General features: G+C 58.6%; 3 protein-coding genes across 3 annotated transcripts in view; 2 read left to right on the forward strand and 1 right to left on the reverse strand.

The window, feature by feature from the left end:
• Positions 1–4013, reverse strand: part of VOLCADRAFT_106962 (uncharacterized protein) — a gene marked incomplete at its 5' end in the record, with an annotated part of 6936 nt that extends 2923 nt beyond the window's left edge. Inside the window, 6 exons of the mRNA XM_002955828.1 lie at positions 16–411; positions 782–1422; positions 2149–2299; positions 2594–2679; positions 2867–3219; positions 3971–4013. Of these exons, the coding sequence (XP_002955874.1) occupies positions 16–411; positions 782–1422; positions 2149–2299; positions 2594–2679; positions 2867–3219; positions 3971–4013 (1670 nt within the window). The remainder of the gene's footprint in view (positions 1–15; positions 412–781; positions 1423–2148; positions 2300–2593; positions 2680–2866; positions 3220–3970) is intronic.
• Positions 4014–7448: 3435 nt separating this feature from the next.
• Positions 7449–8642, forward strand: VOLCADRAFT_76879 (uncharacterized protein). Its single transcript, XM_002955768.1, has 5 exons — positions 7449–7712; positions 7783–7852; positions 8005–8090; positions 8208–8255; positions 8330–8642. Exons 1-5 carry the CDS (start codon positions 7687–7689, stop codon positions 8397–8399), a joined length of 300 nt encoding a protein of 99 aa, XP_002955814.1. The 5' UTR covers positions 7449–7686; the 3' UTR covers positions 8400–8642.
• On the forward strand, positions 8636–14189 carry VOLCADRAFT_121467 (uncharacterized protein; the record flags this gene model as incomplete). The annotated part of the gene is made up of 9 exons (XM_002955769.1): positions 8636–8965; positions 9523–9587; positions 10089–10238; positions 10898–10975; positions 11344–11432; positions 11699–12233; positions 12746–12901; positions 13174–13209; positions 13587–14189. Exons 1-9 carry the CDS (start codon positions 8659–8661, stop codon positions 14187–14189), a joined length of 2019 nt encoding a protein of 672 aa, XP_002955815.1. The 5' UTR covers positions 8636–8658.
• Between the last annotated feature and the right edge of the window lie 236 nt (positions 14190–14425).

A 14425-nucleotide genomic window follows, 5' to 3' on the forward strand; every position in this document is an offset into this window, starting at 1 on the left:
GCCGGACAGACGCACGTGGACGCCCCTTCCTGGATCACCCGCACTGGATGAGGATTGCCAAGGCCGTCACCGCTACTGCTACCACTGCTACTGCTACCGCCAGTGTCGGGAGCTTCCCTGGAGGAGTCCGAGGACGCAGCAGCAGCAGTAGCAGCAGTTGCGGCGACGGCGGGGACGGCGGCGGCGCCGGCCTGCAGGCCCGGGCAGCGTGGCGGCACCACCAAGGTTAGCAGCGACTTGGGCGCGGCGGCGGCAGTGGAGCCGCCGCCGCCGCCGGCGGTGGAGGTGGAGGTGGCGCCTGACCCATGGGTCACAGGCATCAGCACTGAGCCATCCAGCACCACCACGGCACGGGAGACGTACTCATGAGGCGGTGCTGCGGCGGGTACGGCAGCAATACCCTCCACGCAGCTGCACGCATACACACGCGTGCATGTACGGCCGGGTACGACAGGCGGTTTGGGTTCGGCGGATATTTCACGCTCGGGGAATGTGAGGGAGTACGTATGGCGCATGAAAAACACGCCACATTCGGCACGGGCGGCATCACCTCACAGCGCATTGGACCCGCAACTGCGCTCGCGAGCCTCTGGGAACGGCAACTGGTATTGCGTTGTGCCAACATAGGTAGGAGATTTGAACTATATATACCGCTACCAAGTTACAAGTTAAAGTAAGGACGTTACAAGTTGTAACTTATAACTTGTGTAACTATATACCGCTACCAGAGATAGATCCCAAGAGATAGTGGGTCCCGCTGTAACGCCAGCCAAAGTCGTACCTCAATGTACTGCTCGCCGCCACCACTGCCCCGCAGCGCACCAACTGACCCGTAGCCGTCACGACGCCCACACACACGCCAGCGGCGGCGGTAGCGGCTTGGCCAGCTCCGTCATCTTCCAAACACCCTTCAGCTGCGCCGTGGCCCAGATGGCTTCCGCTTTGCGGTAACGTCGCCGCCACCGACGCCGCCGCTGCGCTTGACCTCGGATCCGGATCGGATCCCGAAGCCTCCGCCGCCGCCTCCGCCGACGACGACAGCGGCGGCGCTTCCGCAACGACAAGCGCCTGCACTGGCTGCCGCAGGACCGTGACGGCGCCGTGCACGGCACATAGCCGTACGAACGCCTCCGCCACCGACCCGCTGCCGTAACAGGGCACCATAAACGCTCCTTCATGTCCGAAGCGGCTCTGACTACTAATGAACAACTCCAGGGAGGCCGCCGCGCCGGCGCCAGTCAGGATACCAGTGCCGCCGCCGCCGCTGACGGCAGTAGCGGCAGTAGCGGCCGTCGCCGCCGGCGGCGGTTCTTGGTCAGTGTCGCACATGGCGATGCCGTACATAATGACGTCCCGCAGCCGTTGCGAGAGGGCCTCCGCCGTCAGAATGTCGGCCAGTGGTCGACAGCTAGAGAGCGCCTCCTGTGTGTGGAGGGTGGGGGAGGAGGGGGAGGGGGAGGGGTTACGGCAGTAGCGCCAGTGGCGGTAGTCAGTGGGGGCCGTGACGGCGTCGGCGTCGGCGGTTAGCCAGGTTGCGGTAGTCGTAGAGCTGCATAGAACTCGGGCAATAGATTTCCTTTTGCACACACATACCAAGCATACGGCGGTCCCTGCGGCGAAAGGCTGCAGCCCTCTTAAAGCGGTTCCGCGGCACGTGCCGGCCGCCGTGGCGATTGGGTGCACCTAACCCTTTCGTAACCCTTTGTTACCCCCCCCCCGGATTAAGCCCCCCGACCCCCGCTGACTATCCAAGCTCCCATACCTAATGCGCGAGAGCCCCGGAGAGCCCCGCCCTGCTGCACCAACCTACCACTACAAACACCTGACCGGCTGCCGCCGACACCACACACAGCCAAACCCCCCACATACATACATATATACATACATACTGCAGCGCCATCCCCGGATGGAGTGGCTGCGGAGTGGCTGCGTAGAGTGTTGGCAGTCTGAGTCGGGGTCGGGAGCACACAAGACTAACCGACTTGTGCTGTGTGCTCCCGACCCTTGCGCTGTGTTTCGGCTTCGGCCCCCCGCTCTCGCGGCCCACAGTGTAATCTAAGTCATACATACATACATACATACATACACACATACATACATGCATACATACATCTATACACCTATACATACATACGCAAATCCGCCTACCTGAAGATGTCCCTGTCCGCTGCGTGCCTCCAAGCAGCCCTGGATGAAGCGCATCAGGGCGCGCTTCTCACCCAGACACAGGCGGCGGTCGCGGAAGATGTCGGCTCGGCTGGCGGGCACCGGCTGTAGCGCCCCGTCCTGCAGGAGGTAGCTGCAGCGGCAGTAGCACCAGCAGACGCAGCAGCGGCAGCAGTAGCAGCAGCAGGAGGAGCAGCAGGAGGAGGGGAACGTATATAGAAAGGGCCATTTCTGTCTAGGTTGGCGCTGTTGTGTTTCTCTCCGTTGTGCCCTTTGGTTGCGTCATGCTGCTTTGTTGTGCCGGGGGGAGCCCGAGCAGGCATTCCAAGCATTCTGCAACCATGTCTGTCTGTATGTCTATATGTTTGTACGTTTGTATGTATGTATGAGCCCCCCACCCTTCCCAGCACGTCCCCGGCCGCCCCACCTGCCCTCCACCGCCTTGAACTCCAGGTAGTGGTGGCAGCGGCAGCGTACCAGCAGGTCCACCAGGGGCTCGGCCTGGTAGACTAACTGGAGAAGTGATGCAGGCATATGCCCGGGGGGGGGGAGGAGGGGGGAAAGACGAACCACACACGAGGAGGGGGGGGAAAGACGAACCACACGAGGAGGGGGGGAAAGGGGGGAGGAGAGAAACCATATGAAAGGATATCAGAAATGAACTGCCGGAGTGCATTTAAAGTTTGAAACTGCCTCGTACCTTGGGCGCCAGGTCCAAGATGTAGCTCCGCCGATCCTCGGGGCCGCCGCCCTCCTCCCCCGGGGCTGCAAAAGCCCGAATATCCGACAACGGCAGTGACTTCTGGCGCAAACGCAGCAGCCGGGAGCCGAGAGGCAATGGTTCTAAGATTGGGCTGCATTTCGGGAGGGAATGCTCATGCTCTGCCTCGACATGTTGCGCCCGGCCCGGGGCTGGGGCTGGGGCTGGGCCGCTGCTGGTAGCTGTGTCCACAGCGGCAGACACAGCCTGATCAGGTGCTGCTGTCGGAGGGCGCTGCTGTTGCTCCTGCACAATGGCATCGTCTAGCGCCGCTGGCGTGAAAGACGCGAAGTCTGTGCCATAGGTGTCCACGGCGTCGATTATCAGAACGCTTTTTCCCGCTTTGAGAAGTGATCTGAGGACCGGAAGAGGGGTGGAGGCAGCGGGATGAGGGGATGATGCTCGGGAGATGCTTACACCGGCAGCCTCTTCACCACTTACGCCGCGACGAGACACTCCGGTAGGCCAGATCCGATGACAACAACATCAAAAGTATTCGGTGTAATTGCCCAAACCATGTTGCTACTGAAAATGCTCTAGCACAACCTTTCGCGCAATCGATTTGATCTAAGCTACGAACAGCGCCCAGATAATGCTCATTTCATAACCAGATATTGAGCAAAAGTGAATGCTGTCGATGTCGCAGGTTTATGCGACATCCCGCCAAGTTTGTGCCACAAATTAATCACTTTGGATATTGTTTTACTCTATTTCAGTTTATCAAGGGTTAATGTCCAAATTGATGGATGTCTGACGATGATGCCTTTCTTCGCGGCCCATGGGACCGTACGGAAATTACCGGTACTGCGCTAGCTTTGTAACCTGATGTTCCCATTAAACAGGTAGCTACACCAGAGCTAGTCTCCCAGACCTCGGAGAGAAAGATAGCGAATGCCAGCGGGGGAGCCTCAGTCATGATGGTACCCGAGTTCACTCCCATACTTAGCCCTCAAGCCATCACAAGCAGGGATTCTCCAAACACAAGCAATTCATCGCCCACCGCTCTGCAGTCACAAAGCCTGCAGGTACGTGTGGCACACTCACGGTCGTTGGGCCTATGAACAACTAAATCCCAACATCCCAACATGGTGAGGGCGGTCCCCCCGCAGGTGCGCCACCCAGGGTGCCCCCCATCCCATAATATTAACGACGAGTCTTGACCCCGGCGGTGACCCCGGTGGATGACGCCCTGGGTTCAACCAATGTGTTTTTCCTGACCTCCAAGCTTTCCTCCTCCTCCTCCTCCCCCTCCTCTACTCTACTGCTTCCCGTATGGCTGCTCCATAAGCCCGCCATAAGGCCCAAACCCAGCTCTCAGGCTTTTCCTCTTTGCGTGTACACGTTTCGTACATGGATGGAAGCAGGACTGTCGCTGTGTCGGAATGAAAAGCGCTTTATTGCTTTATTGCGGCGTCACGCCGAACCAGGGCACACAGCGCCTACTCCATGCGCCCTGCCTTCTTCCAAATTATACACCTCTAGTTACATACATACCTTACCACCTACACCTACCCACCTACACCTACCCGCCTACACTCCCCTTTTACACGTATCTCCGCTCCGCATGCGCAACCACCTCCCCCTTGCCCGCCACATAGCCCGCCGCGTACGCCGCGTTCTTCAGCGCTGTAAGCTGCATCTCCAGATCCGCACGCAGTCGCGCCATTAGGTAGCCGTCCACGCGGCCTGACGCCGTCGCCTCCTCCGGCGTCGCCCCTCCCAGCAGCGCCACACAGGCGGTCTTTAACATCTCCTCCACACGGGGCGAGACGGCCGTCAAAGAGACGGTGGTGACAGCGGCCGTTGGTGCCTTGGAAGCGCCCTTGCCGGCGACGCCCTTCGACTTCGTCGCGGTGGGCGTGGTGGCTGCCGCCTTGCCGTCTTCAGGAGGGTGGCGGTTGGAGAAGCATGGAGAGGGGTGGGATGAAGACGAGAAGGGTGGGTCCCGAAGCGATGGTGAGAACGACATGGGGCGTGAGTCTGGAGCAGGTTGACGAGGTGAGAAGAAACCAAGGGTGGTCTGCGGGAGGGTTTAGATGAGTTCGTTCTGACAGAGTCGTCAAACCTCCGTTGCTACCGATGACTCCCCTGCCCGCCACTCGCGTTGCGACACTACACGGCTCTGTAGTCCAACCGACACAACCGTCAATACCCCCTGTTCAGTTACTTACTCGCAGGGGCTGATGCTACCTTGGCAGGTGCAGGTGCAGGTGCTGTCGGAGCGGCTGCTGCTGCCGTGTTGGCAGTAGCTGCGGCGGCTACACTCTCGGGCAGAGCCAGCCGCGGCGGCTGGGCTGCATCCGCGATGGCCTTCAGGTCGGGCGGATTGTCCCTGTCGATCTTGGGATCCGCCTCTAAGTCCACAAAGACCGGCTCACGGCCCAAAGCTCTGGTGGTGGTGGCGGTGGTGGTGGTGGTGGTGGTGGTGGCAACAGCGGCAACAGCAGCGGTATCGTAAGCTCCGACAGAGCTCCGTCAGCGACAACAAAAAGCGGTGGTCAGAGTGCAGGATCAGCAGGACCGGTGTTCTCTGCTCTGCTGGCAGTTATGTCACTACGCTATATCGGGCTACACACGGCGACCCGGATCTTGGGTATTTTGGTGAATGGATGGCAACAGACAGCGTCCACAGCCCAGACAGCGACGGTAGTGCTCACGGGGGGTGAATGGCGTTAGAGCTCCAGCAGGGGCCCAACAGGGCCCGCCCGCCTCTTCCGTGCCGCTGCAACCCCTCTTGCATTTCGGACCCTCGCCTCGTCTCCAATACTTCAACCCTAAAACCCCAACCCTCCTTTCATTCAGGGTCAGTCACAAATCACCAACTGCGGCGCCAAGCCCGCAGATTCCGCAGCCGGAGTCCTGTCGTACCGTACTGCGGCCGCCAGCTCCCCTGGAGTCAACGCCAGGGAGACGGTGTTGACCAGCGGGTGCACGTACACGACACCGCCGTCAGCGGGCACGTGCGCTGTGTCCTGGATATTGGAGTCCAGCAGTAGCACCACATTGGCCGCCTCCGGGTTTGCTACAGCCAGCGGCGTGACGCTGCCGAGCGGCACCTGCGTCATCAAGTCCTCATCGTGTTATGTTGCGTTGTGTTGTAATCTTTTGTGGCAAGAAAGAAAGGTATACCACCTAGCGATACGCAAATATGCGATGACGCCGGATGGTGGACGTACGATAGGGCAGTAGCACCTTTGTTGTGGAGCACCCCCCAAAGCTATTGTGGCAGCAGCAAAACAACAGATGCATAGCAACCGAGCAGATTAGTGATGGGCCTAGCAGCCATAACCATGTCAGTGAATGCAGTACCAGCAAGGCAGGGCAGCAGCGCCGCACTCCTATTCAACATCCTATCCACATCCATTTGAGGTCATGTGACCATAGGCCTGATTCCGCCCAGGACGTTGCTGCGACGTGGCCATGAGCGCCCATGCATGTCGCGTTGTCGTGTACGAGTTGCCGACACGATCCAAACCAACCTCCTTCCCGGGATCCAGTTCCCCCCTGCCCCCCCCTCCCCCGAGTGAGGATCCATGTAATCTAGGAGCTTCCACACTACGAGCTCTTCAAACAAAGAGCTTCACATTCGGTTCACCCATTTGGTTAATCCCAACTTGTGGTGGTCTTCGCGACCCCGAGCCCCGAGCCCGCCCCCACCCCAGGCGTGTTGTGAATCCCAAAGATGACTTAACCCGCATTCCGGTCCGCGCACGCAGCCCACCTGTAGAACGCTAGTTACCAGCTCCTCTGGCGCCATTCGGACGCCGCCCTTGCCCACCCCCAGGCGGGCTGACAGCACTGCGGATGGGTTCGCGCATGAGGTGAGTTGAGTTTTGAGGGTTGCACGGGTATGGGGCATCAGCACGATTAATGGGCCTGGCATCCGGGCGTCCTTTTTAATAGGAGCCTGTGGGTACGACTTCGTTGCACATGTGCAGCCTTCTGTCCTGCATACCCTCGGGTAGGGGGGAGGAGCTTACCCTGCAAGTCGATCTTTGTCCCCGGCAGCGCAGTGACAATGTAGCACCGGTGTTTCTTGTCCTACGCACATGACACTACGCACATGAACGGGGACTCACGTCAATACAGCACCGACGTACGCCATCACGTACCTTAAGAAAGAGATTTTTGAGGACGGTCTTTGGATTGCCGGGAAGGGCGTTGATCTGCGCCAGCACCATAGCAGACCGAAGTGAGGAAGCCTGTCGGCTAGAAGTATCAACAGCCAGAATAAATAGCGCACCTGTGCTTCAACTGTCATGACAGGTGCATGTTCAAAAGTCTGAAAAGAAACACCCGCATCTTGTAATGTAGCTATAACATCATCTTTGGTGCGGGCCATGGCTGGATACCGCTACAAACACTGGATGAAAATTCCTTTTTAATCGAACCGTCTATGCAATTGTGACATCGTAAAGCTGAGGCGACATGTATCTCAACAAATCAGTTCGATTCGGTTGGCGACGGCCGTATCTTGCAACTCTTCGTATCTGTGGACAGCCAGCATTCCTGTGCATGAGCCTGCCTTTGCCATACTTGTTGGCGTAACCCTAATGAGCATTGTAGCAAGGCACACAGATCAAACTTTTACTCGCTTAGTGGTTGTACAGCCTCAAAATGAACTGTTTTTTGTCTGGTTGGTAGTGAGTTAATTTCCATTTACTTCACTTAGGTGCCCCTGTCTGCGGTTGTGGTAGAAGAGGCCGGTGGTTGGAGCTGTCGACCCTCCTCCGTAGAGGTGCCTGTGCAATAGTTCAGCCATGGTCCGAGTCCGTATCGAGTTCAGGTAGCGCTGTGGCAGACACGCCAGGCCGCGCCATGCTAGGTTAAGCTCACTCTACTGCGCTCCACGACAGCGGCGGCCTGGAGCTCCTTTTCGGCAACCAAAAGGAGCATGATGTCGATGTCCCTATCCAGGCGGGACAGGTACGGTATGTGGGCATGTCCTCTTGTCCCCGCGCATTGGCCTTGTGCCTATGAGCTTTGGCACGGGTTTGCCGCAGTGCCCCGGGGATGCCGAATCCCCAACGTTCTCAAGAGCCTTCCTGCCTGGCGGATTGGCTCGGCATGTCATGCAGGGGTTGACGGCAGGGCAACTTATAGCCTGGGCACGTGACAACATGTTGAGAGAGCGACCTGAGCTCTTTGTGAAAGGCAGCTCTGTGTACGTACCCGGGAATGAGGCTTTCCGCAACTCACGCTTCGCGGCTGCGTGCTCATGAACAGTAAGATACGACAGCTCGTCGATGCCGATCATATTGATGGTCTGCGGTTGCCGCAGGCGTCCGGGGATACTCGTCCTAATCAACGAGTGCGACTGGGAGTTGAGGTAGGAGCCGTACGGTTGCGTGTTTTGTTAGCAAATGCTATGTATTATATGTCCTTTTCATATTTTCCTCGCAGTGGGGCTACCGAATCTTTTATAAACGACGGCGACCATGTGGTGTTTATATCGACGTTGCATGGTGGTTGAGCTGTCAGGAAAGCGTCTACCGCAAGTTCGGTCCATTAGTACCTTTTAATGAAAGAATAGCTTGTCCATGGATGCGATGATTGCTATGCTTGGATTTTTGGTTCTGGAGCTGAGTCTGGTAAACCGAAGGCATATCGTGTAGGGCTTGTTGGGTAGATAGGAACGTGAGCATATGAAATTTCAAGTAATACTTACCCAAATGTGGCAGTGTACATGACGTTATTGTAAGAGACGGACGGATTGACCCTGACCAAACCAAATGCATTCAAGGATACGCTGTCCATACGTTGGCCCCGGGCAGCGGCCACTATGCCCTCGCATAGCCTGCTGTAAGTCATTTGTGAGGCGTGCTCCTACTGAGCCACGCACAACGCACGACAACGCGGCACCAGCCCCAGGCGTTGGCGCCCGCGTCCGCGCGCTGCTCGTGTCGACGTTGTCCTCGTGCGCAATCCTCCTGTCGTCATCGCTTCCGGCCCCAGCTGCCGACGCCCTCACGATTAAGTTCCCTGCAAGCCCGAACCCGGAGATACGGGGCGCACAAGAGGTGCTGGTGCAAGCTTGGGGTGAGCTGTGTTGGAGTGGAACATCGCCCGCGCGGTGACACACACGTTCTCGTCAAGGGAACGGTGAACAGAACCGTGGGAAATCCCTCGGGGCGATCAGTGCGTTCCGTCATCTCGCATCGTCGGGTCGATAGTGTGGGACAGTTAGTTGGGGTCAACGGTGTGCCCCGTATCGGAGGGCCCCACCTACCGGGGCCCACGTGGCCGTGACCAGCCCTTACTGGCTAGTGACCGCAGAAGGCCCATGCATTTAGTCCAGGAACAGCACAGCACAGCCAGCCCGATCTGATACATCCTGCTAGGGGCCAAACGAGAAGTCTCCCTCGTCAGAGAAGCTAGGAAACACGTCATGCAAACTCCGCCGCCTGGTGCCTCCTGCTGGTGTGGCGCTGCGCGCTGGCGGCGTAGGTATAGCAGCGCGGTTGTGGGACTTGAACCCACCTGCCCTGCCCTTGTTGGTTCCACTGCTACTGCAGTATCTTGTTGAAGTTGCGGTGGTGGTGGTGGTGGCGGTGGTGGTGCTAGTAGTAGTTTCTTCATTCCCTCTGCTGTTGCAGGCTATGTTCGGGAGCTATTCGTGGACCCCACGTTCAACAGCCAGGACTGGACTAAGAAACTGCAGGTTGTGTGTATTTGTATTAGGGTAAAGGCCGTGGGGAGGGTGGGAGGGAGGCGGACCAGTGCTTACGGGGTAAGCGAAGTGGATGGCGGCCGGCAGCCTTATACGAGGGAGAGGCGGCCCTACGTGGAGTAGCTGCCGTCCATTCGACCATTCGTCATGTCCGGTGCTCAGCCAATATAAGTTAACCGACATCCGCCCGGCACCCCCTCGGGTAAACTTCTTCAACTGCCAGGACGGCCCCTGTCTCCTCACCCTGCTCCTCCTCGCCTCCCTCTCCTCCACCGTCACTCCCCAAGCCAAACTCTGAGTAGTTCGCTTCGCTTGTTTATACCACCCACCCATGATGGATGTCTCTTAGGGGTTTTGTCTGATTACCCATGACCACCACCACCAGCACCACCAGCAACACTAGCACCAGCAACACCACTAGCAACAAAAACAACAACACTACTACCACACCACCAACACCACCACTACCACTACCACCACTCGGGCCTTCAGGACTCTCTGACGGCCACTTTCCGAGCCGCATCCGGGGAGGAGGCCCTGCAGCAGGTGACCCTCATGTTGGACAGCCTGGGGGACCCCTTCACAAGGGTGCTGCTGCCGGGGGGAGCAAGCGAGGCCTTCCAGGCCATGAAGCAGGCCAAGGTGGGCGGAACTGCTGCTGCGGCGGTCGCTGCGGCAGCGGCTGTGGCCGTGGCCGGCTAAGAGACCGAATGCGGGACGGGTGGGCGGGTGAGGGGATTAGTTGGCGGTTATGCTGCAGGAACGTGTTTTGTAAGGGAGTTTCCTAAGGGCCAAGATGGGCGGGTCTCCGGGGGATGACTCAGTTGGGGCCCTGTGCTGACGCGACACAGGTAATGGGCCCAGGGGGGCCAGGGGTGCAAGGCGGGTCTTAAGGGTAACCGTTAAGGCAGACATCCTGGTGCATGGGGAAAATACCTGGAAGAGCACTGGCCTGCGTTTGGTCACCGGTACAGGTCGGGCTGGCGTTGGGATGGGGAGTCCTTAGAGTCGTTTGTGCATGTGGCGCTCCCCCTCCTCCACCTCCACCTTATCATCAACATTAGCATCAACGGGATGTTGGTGAGGTAATAACTCGATTTCTCCCACCTAACTTACACACAATTAAGGACCTCCTTATGCCGCTTCGGGCTGCATCGGCGGGCAAACTGACGAGAGACGCGGCGGCACAACTGTCACCTGCTGTGCACGTCCCCGTCGACGGTCTGAAATGGCTGGCTGCCTGCCTGCCTGCCATGCTTGCTTGCCTGAATGGCTGGTGCAACTGCTTCGTGCACATGCAGAGCTTCTCCACGGGGTTGCTGGTGGGGCGGCGGGGGGGTCCCCAGGGGCCGCTGGTGGTCTCGTCTGTGATCGCAGGGGTAAGTGGTCTGAGCCCGGGCAGCCTGTCGGGGTGGGGAGATGGGGGAGGGCGGTGGCACCCGGACTTACAGACTTACAGACTTAGGGTTTTAGGGTTTGGGGCCCACATGGCTATATGCAGCTTCTGGACTGGTGAGTATCGTACATTAAGGTCGGATATTTTCGGCGTGTGTCCACTCGTGGACATTGGACCGGCGGGCTGAGCGGCGGTTCATCAAGGGTTCGGTGCGCTGTGCAGAGATTTCAATCCACGAAGCTACTTCGGCTGTGATATCTCACACATGTATGCATGCATATACGCACCCCGTTCCGCGCTGTCGTCTGTTTTGCTTTCTTGCGCCGGTCTTTCGTGCTTTGCGCGCTCCAGAGCCCCTCCCAGGCAGCTGGCCTGCGAGAGGGGGATGAGCTGGTCGCGATCAACGGCCGGCCGGTGTGGGCTCTGCGCAGCGATTCGGAGTGAGTGTGTGGGCCTAAACCCTAAAACTCTAAAACATTGAATCCCTGGATTCATCATGGCGTTCTGTTAGGCAGGCAGGCGCATTTAGGGCTCTCCGCCAACTGCGCATGTTCGTTGCCGAGGAGAAGACTCGGCTGGTGTCTTGTGTGGTAGTGCGGGGAAGCCTAGGGAGCGACAACGATCCCTGCAGGGTATATGGGTGCATGGGGCCCGCCATTAGTAAGTAACGCCCGCGCGACCCCACACCCACCGCATGGCCCCGTAGCTCCGCAATACAGGACTTGTTGCGGCAGGACGTCGAGGTGTCGTTGAAGGTGCTGCGGCGGCAACAGGGGCCCGCGGGCGCGGCCGCCTCACGGGGCCCTGTGACCACCGTCACACGCCGCTCACCACCTTCGGTGTCCGGCGTGGAGCCGGCGGCGCCAGCGGCGGTGGCGGTAGCCACAGCTGCTGGAGACTCCAACACCGACACCGTCCCAGCAGCCGCACCCGCTGAGCCAATGTCGACGCCATCTACCTCGTACCAGCTTCCCGACACTTTCTTCGATGTCGTACTTCGTCCGGCGCCCGTGGAGTTTGTGCCTGTGCAGTACGCTGTAGTAACCAAGCAAAGGCGCTCTAGCCCCTTCGCGTCCGGCCGAGGCAGCGATGTGGGCGGTGGCGGCAGCGCCAGCGGCGGTGGACAGAGCGCCCGCGGGCCCCTAGTCACGGTATTGGCAGCGCCAGCGGCTGCGCTGACATCAGCCCCACCGCTACCGCTGTTACCGCCACCGCCGCCGCCGCCGCCGTCAGCGTCCAAGGTGGGATACATCCGCATCGTAGCCTTCACAGAGAATGTGGCATCGGAAGTGGAGGATGCCATCAAGGCGCTTCAGGCAAGAGCGAGTGTTGGCCGTTGCCCGTATTCATCGTATCTTTGTCGCTGCTGCAACAGTCCGTCTTCCGTTACGGTGTGTGCTTTTGTGTGTGTGCGTAAGGCGCCCTTTCGAGGCCCCTCATGTGGACCTGGGGGGCGGGAAAGCATTTCCGGGAGCCGTGTCGCTCCTCCGTGCAGACTTAAGCAAATGACGGAATTCAGATCCAGATCCAGGTCCAGATCCAGATCCAGAAAAAGGAAGGACGAAATGGGATTCATGCTGGGCTCTTAACCTGTGGCGGGCCCTGTAGGGTGAAGGACGGAGACATTCGGGCGTTGATTGGGCGTGGGAAGGAGGAAGGTGAAGTCCGCTGCTTGCTTGCTGCTGTTGCCTTTACCGCTTGTACTGCCGTATACTCCTGCTACTGTTCTGGCGCTGTGCACCCGGCGGCCCAGGCGGAGGGTGTTGGCTCCTGGTTGTTAGACGTCCGCAGCAACCCGGGGGGCATTGTGGGCGAGGGGTTGAGGGTGGCGGAGCTGCTGATGCGACCCGGCGAGGTGTTCGCCTGGGTGCGGGAGCGAGACGGCGCGGAGCACGCGGAGACGTTATCGGTGAGTCCGTTGGTGGTTGATCCGGTAGTTGTTTGTTGCGTACTTTGGCTGTTTTATGAGTCCGACGGTAGGTGCGGGTGCGGGGCCTCACTTTGACACCCTCACGCTCACCTTCACCCTCAATCCTAGGTTTATCTCGCATCTATCTATCTGGACATTACAATGCCGAGCTCGCCTGATCCGGGCAATAGCAAGCATTCGGGTTCGTAGGTTGTGTACTGCGAAACCCCGTCTTCCGTACATCACCCGCCTCCTCACCCCGCGTCCCGCAGGACCGCGCGCAAGCTTTGGTAGAGGGTCAACCCATAGTAAGTACGGAGCTCTAAAATCGCTTTTTTACTGGGAGCTTCTGCAATTGAAGGTTGATTTACGCCAGTAGTATTTGACCGGAACGTCGGCGAAAACGGCAGCACGGCCCCGGGAAGGAGTGGGTAGTCATCATGATCTGTGAGGAGCTATCGCTCTCCCATCTCGCATTCCTGCCATGGATAGTTACGCCCTCGCCTGCTGAGTGTAAATCCAAATTATAGGGGTGCCATGACTAACATGCCATACATGTCGCGTTTGCTTTTAAGATTGGTAGTGCAATTTTATATGTTGGTGATCCGTATACTATATAGTGGCCATCAAAACACAAAACGAGCCAACCAACATCACAAAGCACTAAAAACCTAAGAACCCGCAGGCATTGCTGGTGGACCATTATTCCGCCTCAACCTCCGAGCTCCTCGCCGGTGCGCTACATGACGACGCACACGCGCTGCTAATCGGCGAGCGGACGTACGGCAAAGGCCGTACACAGCAAGTCATACAGCTGTCTGGTGGAGCCACGTTGCTGGTCAGTACGGACATGTACGTCACGCCTGCGCGGCGCGTTGTGGACCGAGTGGGTCTGGCACCGGATGTATCCTGCCGGCCGGGCCCGCCGCCGCCACCGGTTCCACGGCCTGTGGGAACAGCCGGGGCTGCGGCTGCTGCGGCTGCTGCTATTCCCGGTTCTTCTGTCATGCCCTCTAGTCCCGTTCCCGCTGAAGCTGCTGCCGTGGCGCATAGCAGTAGTAGCAGTAGCAGTAGCAGCTTTGATGTTGCTGGTGTTGGGAGCGATGAAGGCCAGTTAGGAGGTTTAACTGGCCTGGATGGCAGTAGCAACGGCAGTAGCAACGGCAGTAGCAGTAGCAACGGTAGTCGCATGGTGCGGGAGCAAGTAGAGTGGCTTTTGCGTGACACGTGTGTTCAAACCGCGATCGGCAAGCTGGCGACCCGTGGGTCACAGACATCGCAGAAATAACAGAACGCCAGGCGTGGTGTGCAGCGAGGGATGGTCGCTAGCGCATAGCTGGGTGGGTGGGTGCGCTACGTACATCTTTAGACATTTTGGAGCGCCACTGTATTCCTACTGCTCCTGCGTGGCTGTGTACATGGTCGATTGCTTAACTGTTGTTTTTTGTTTGTGTCAACCGAAGGATAGAATTAGCATCTCCTACCAGCAGCCGTAAGCCGTGCTAGGCACACTCATTCAAGTGA

Source organism: Volvox carteri, assembly GCF_000143455.1.
Source record: "Volvox carteri f. nagariensis unplaced genomic scaffold VOLCAscaffold_55, whole genome shotgun sequence".
Lineage (NCBI taxonomy): Eukaryota > Viridiplantae > Chlorophyta > Chlorophyceae > Chlamydomonadales > Volvocaceae > Volvox > Volvox carteri.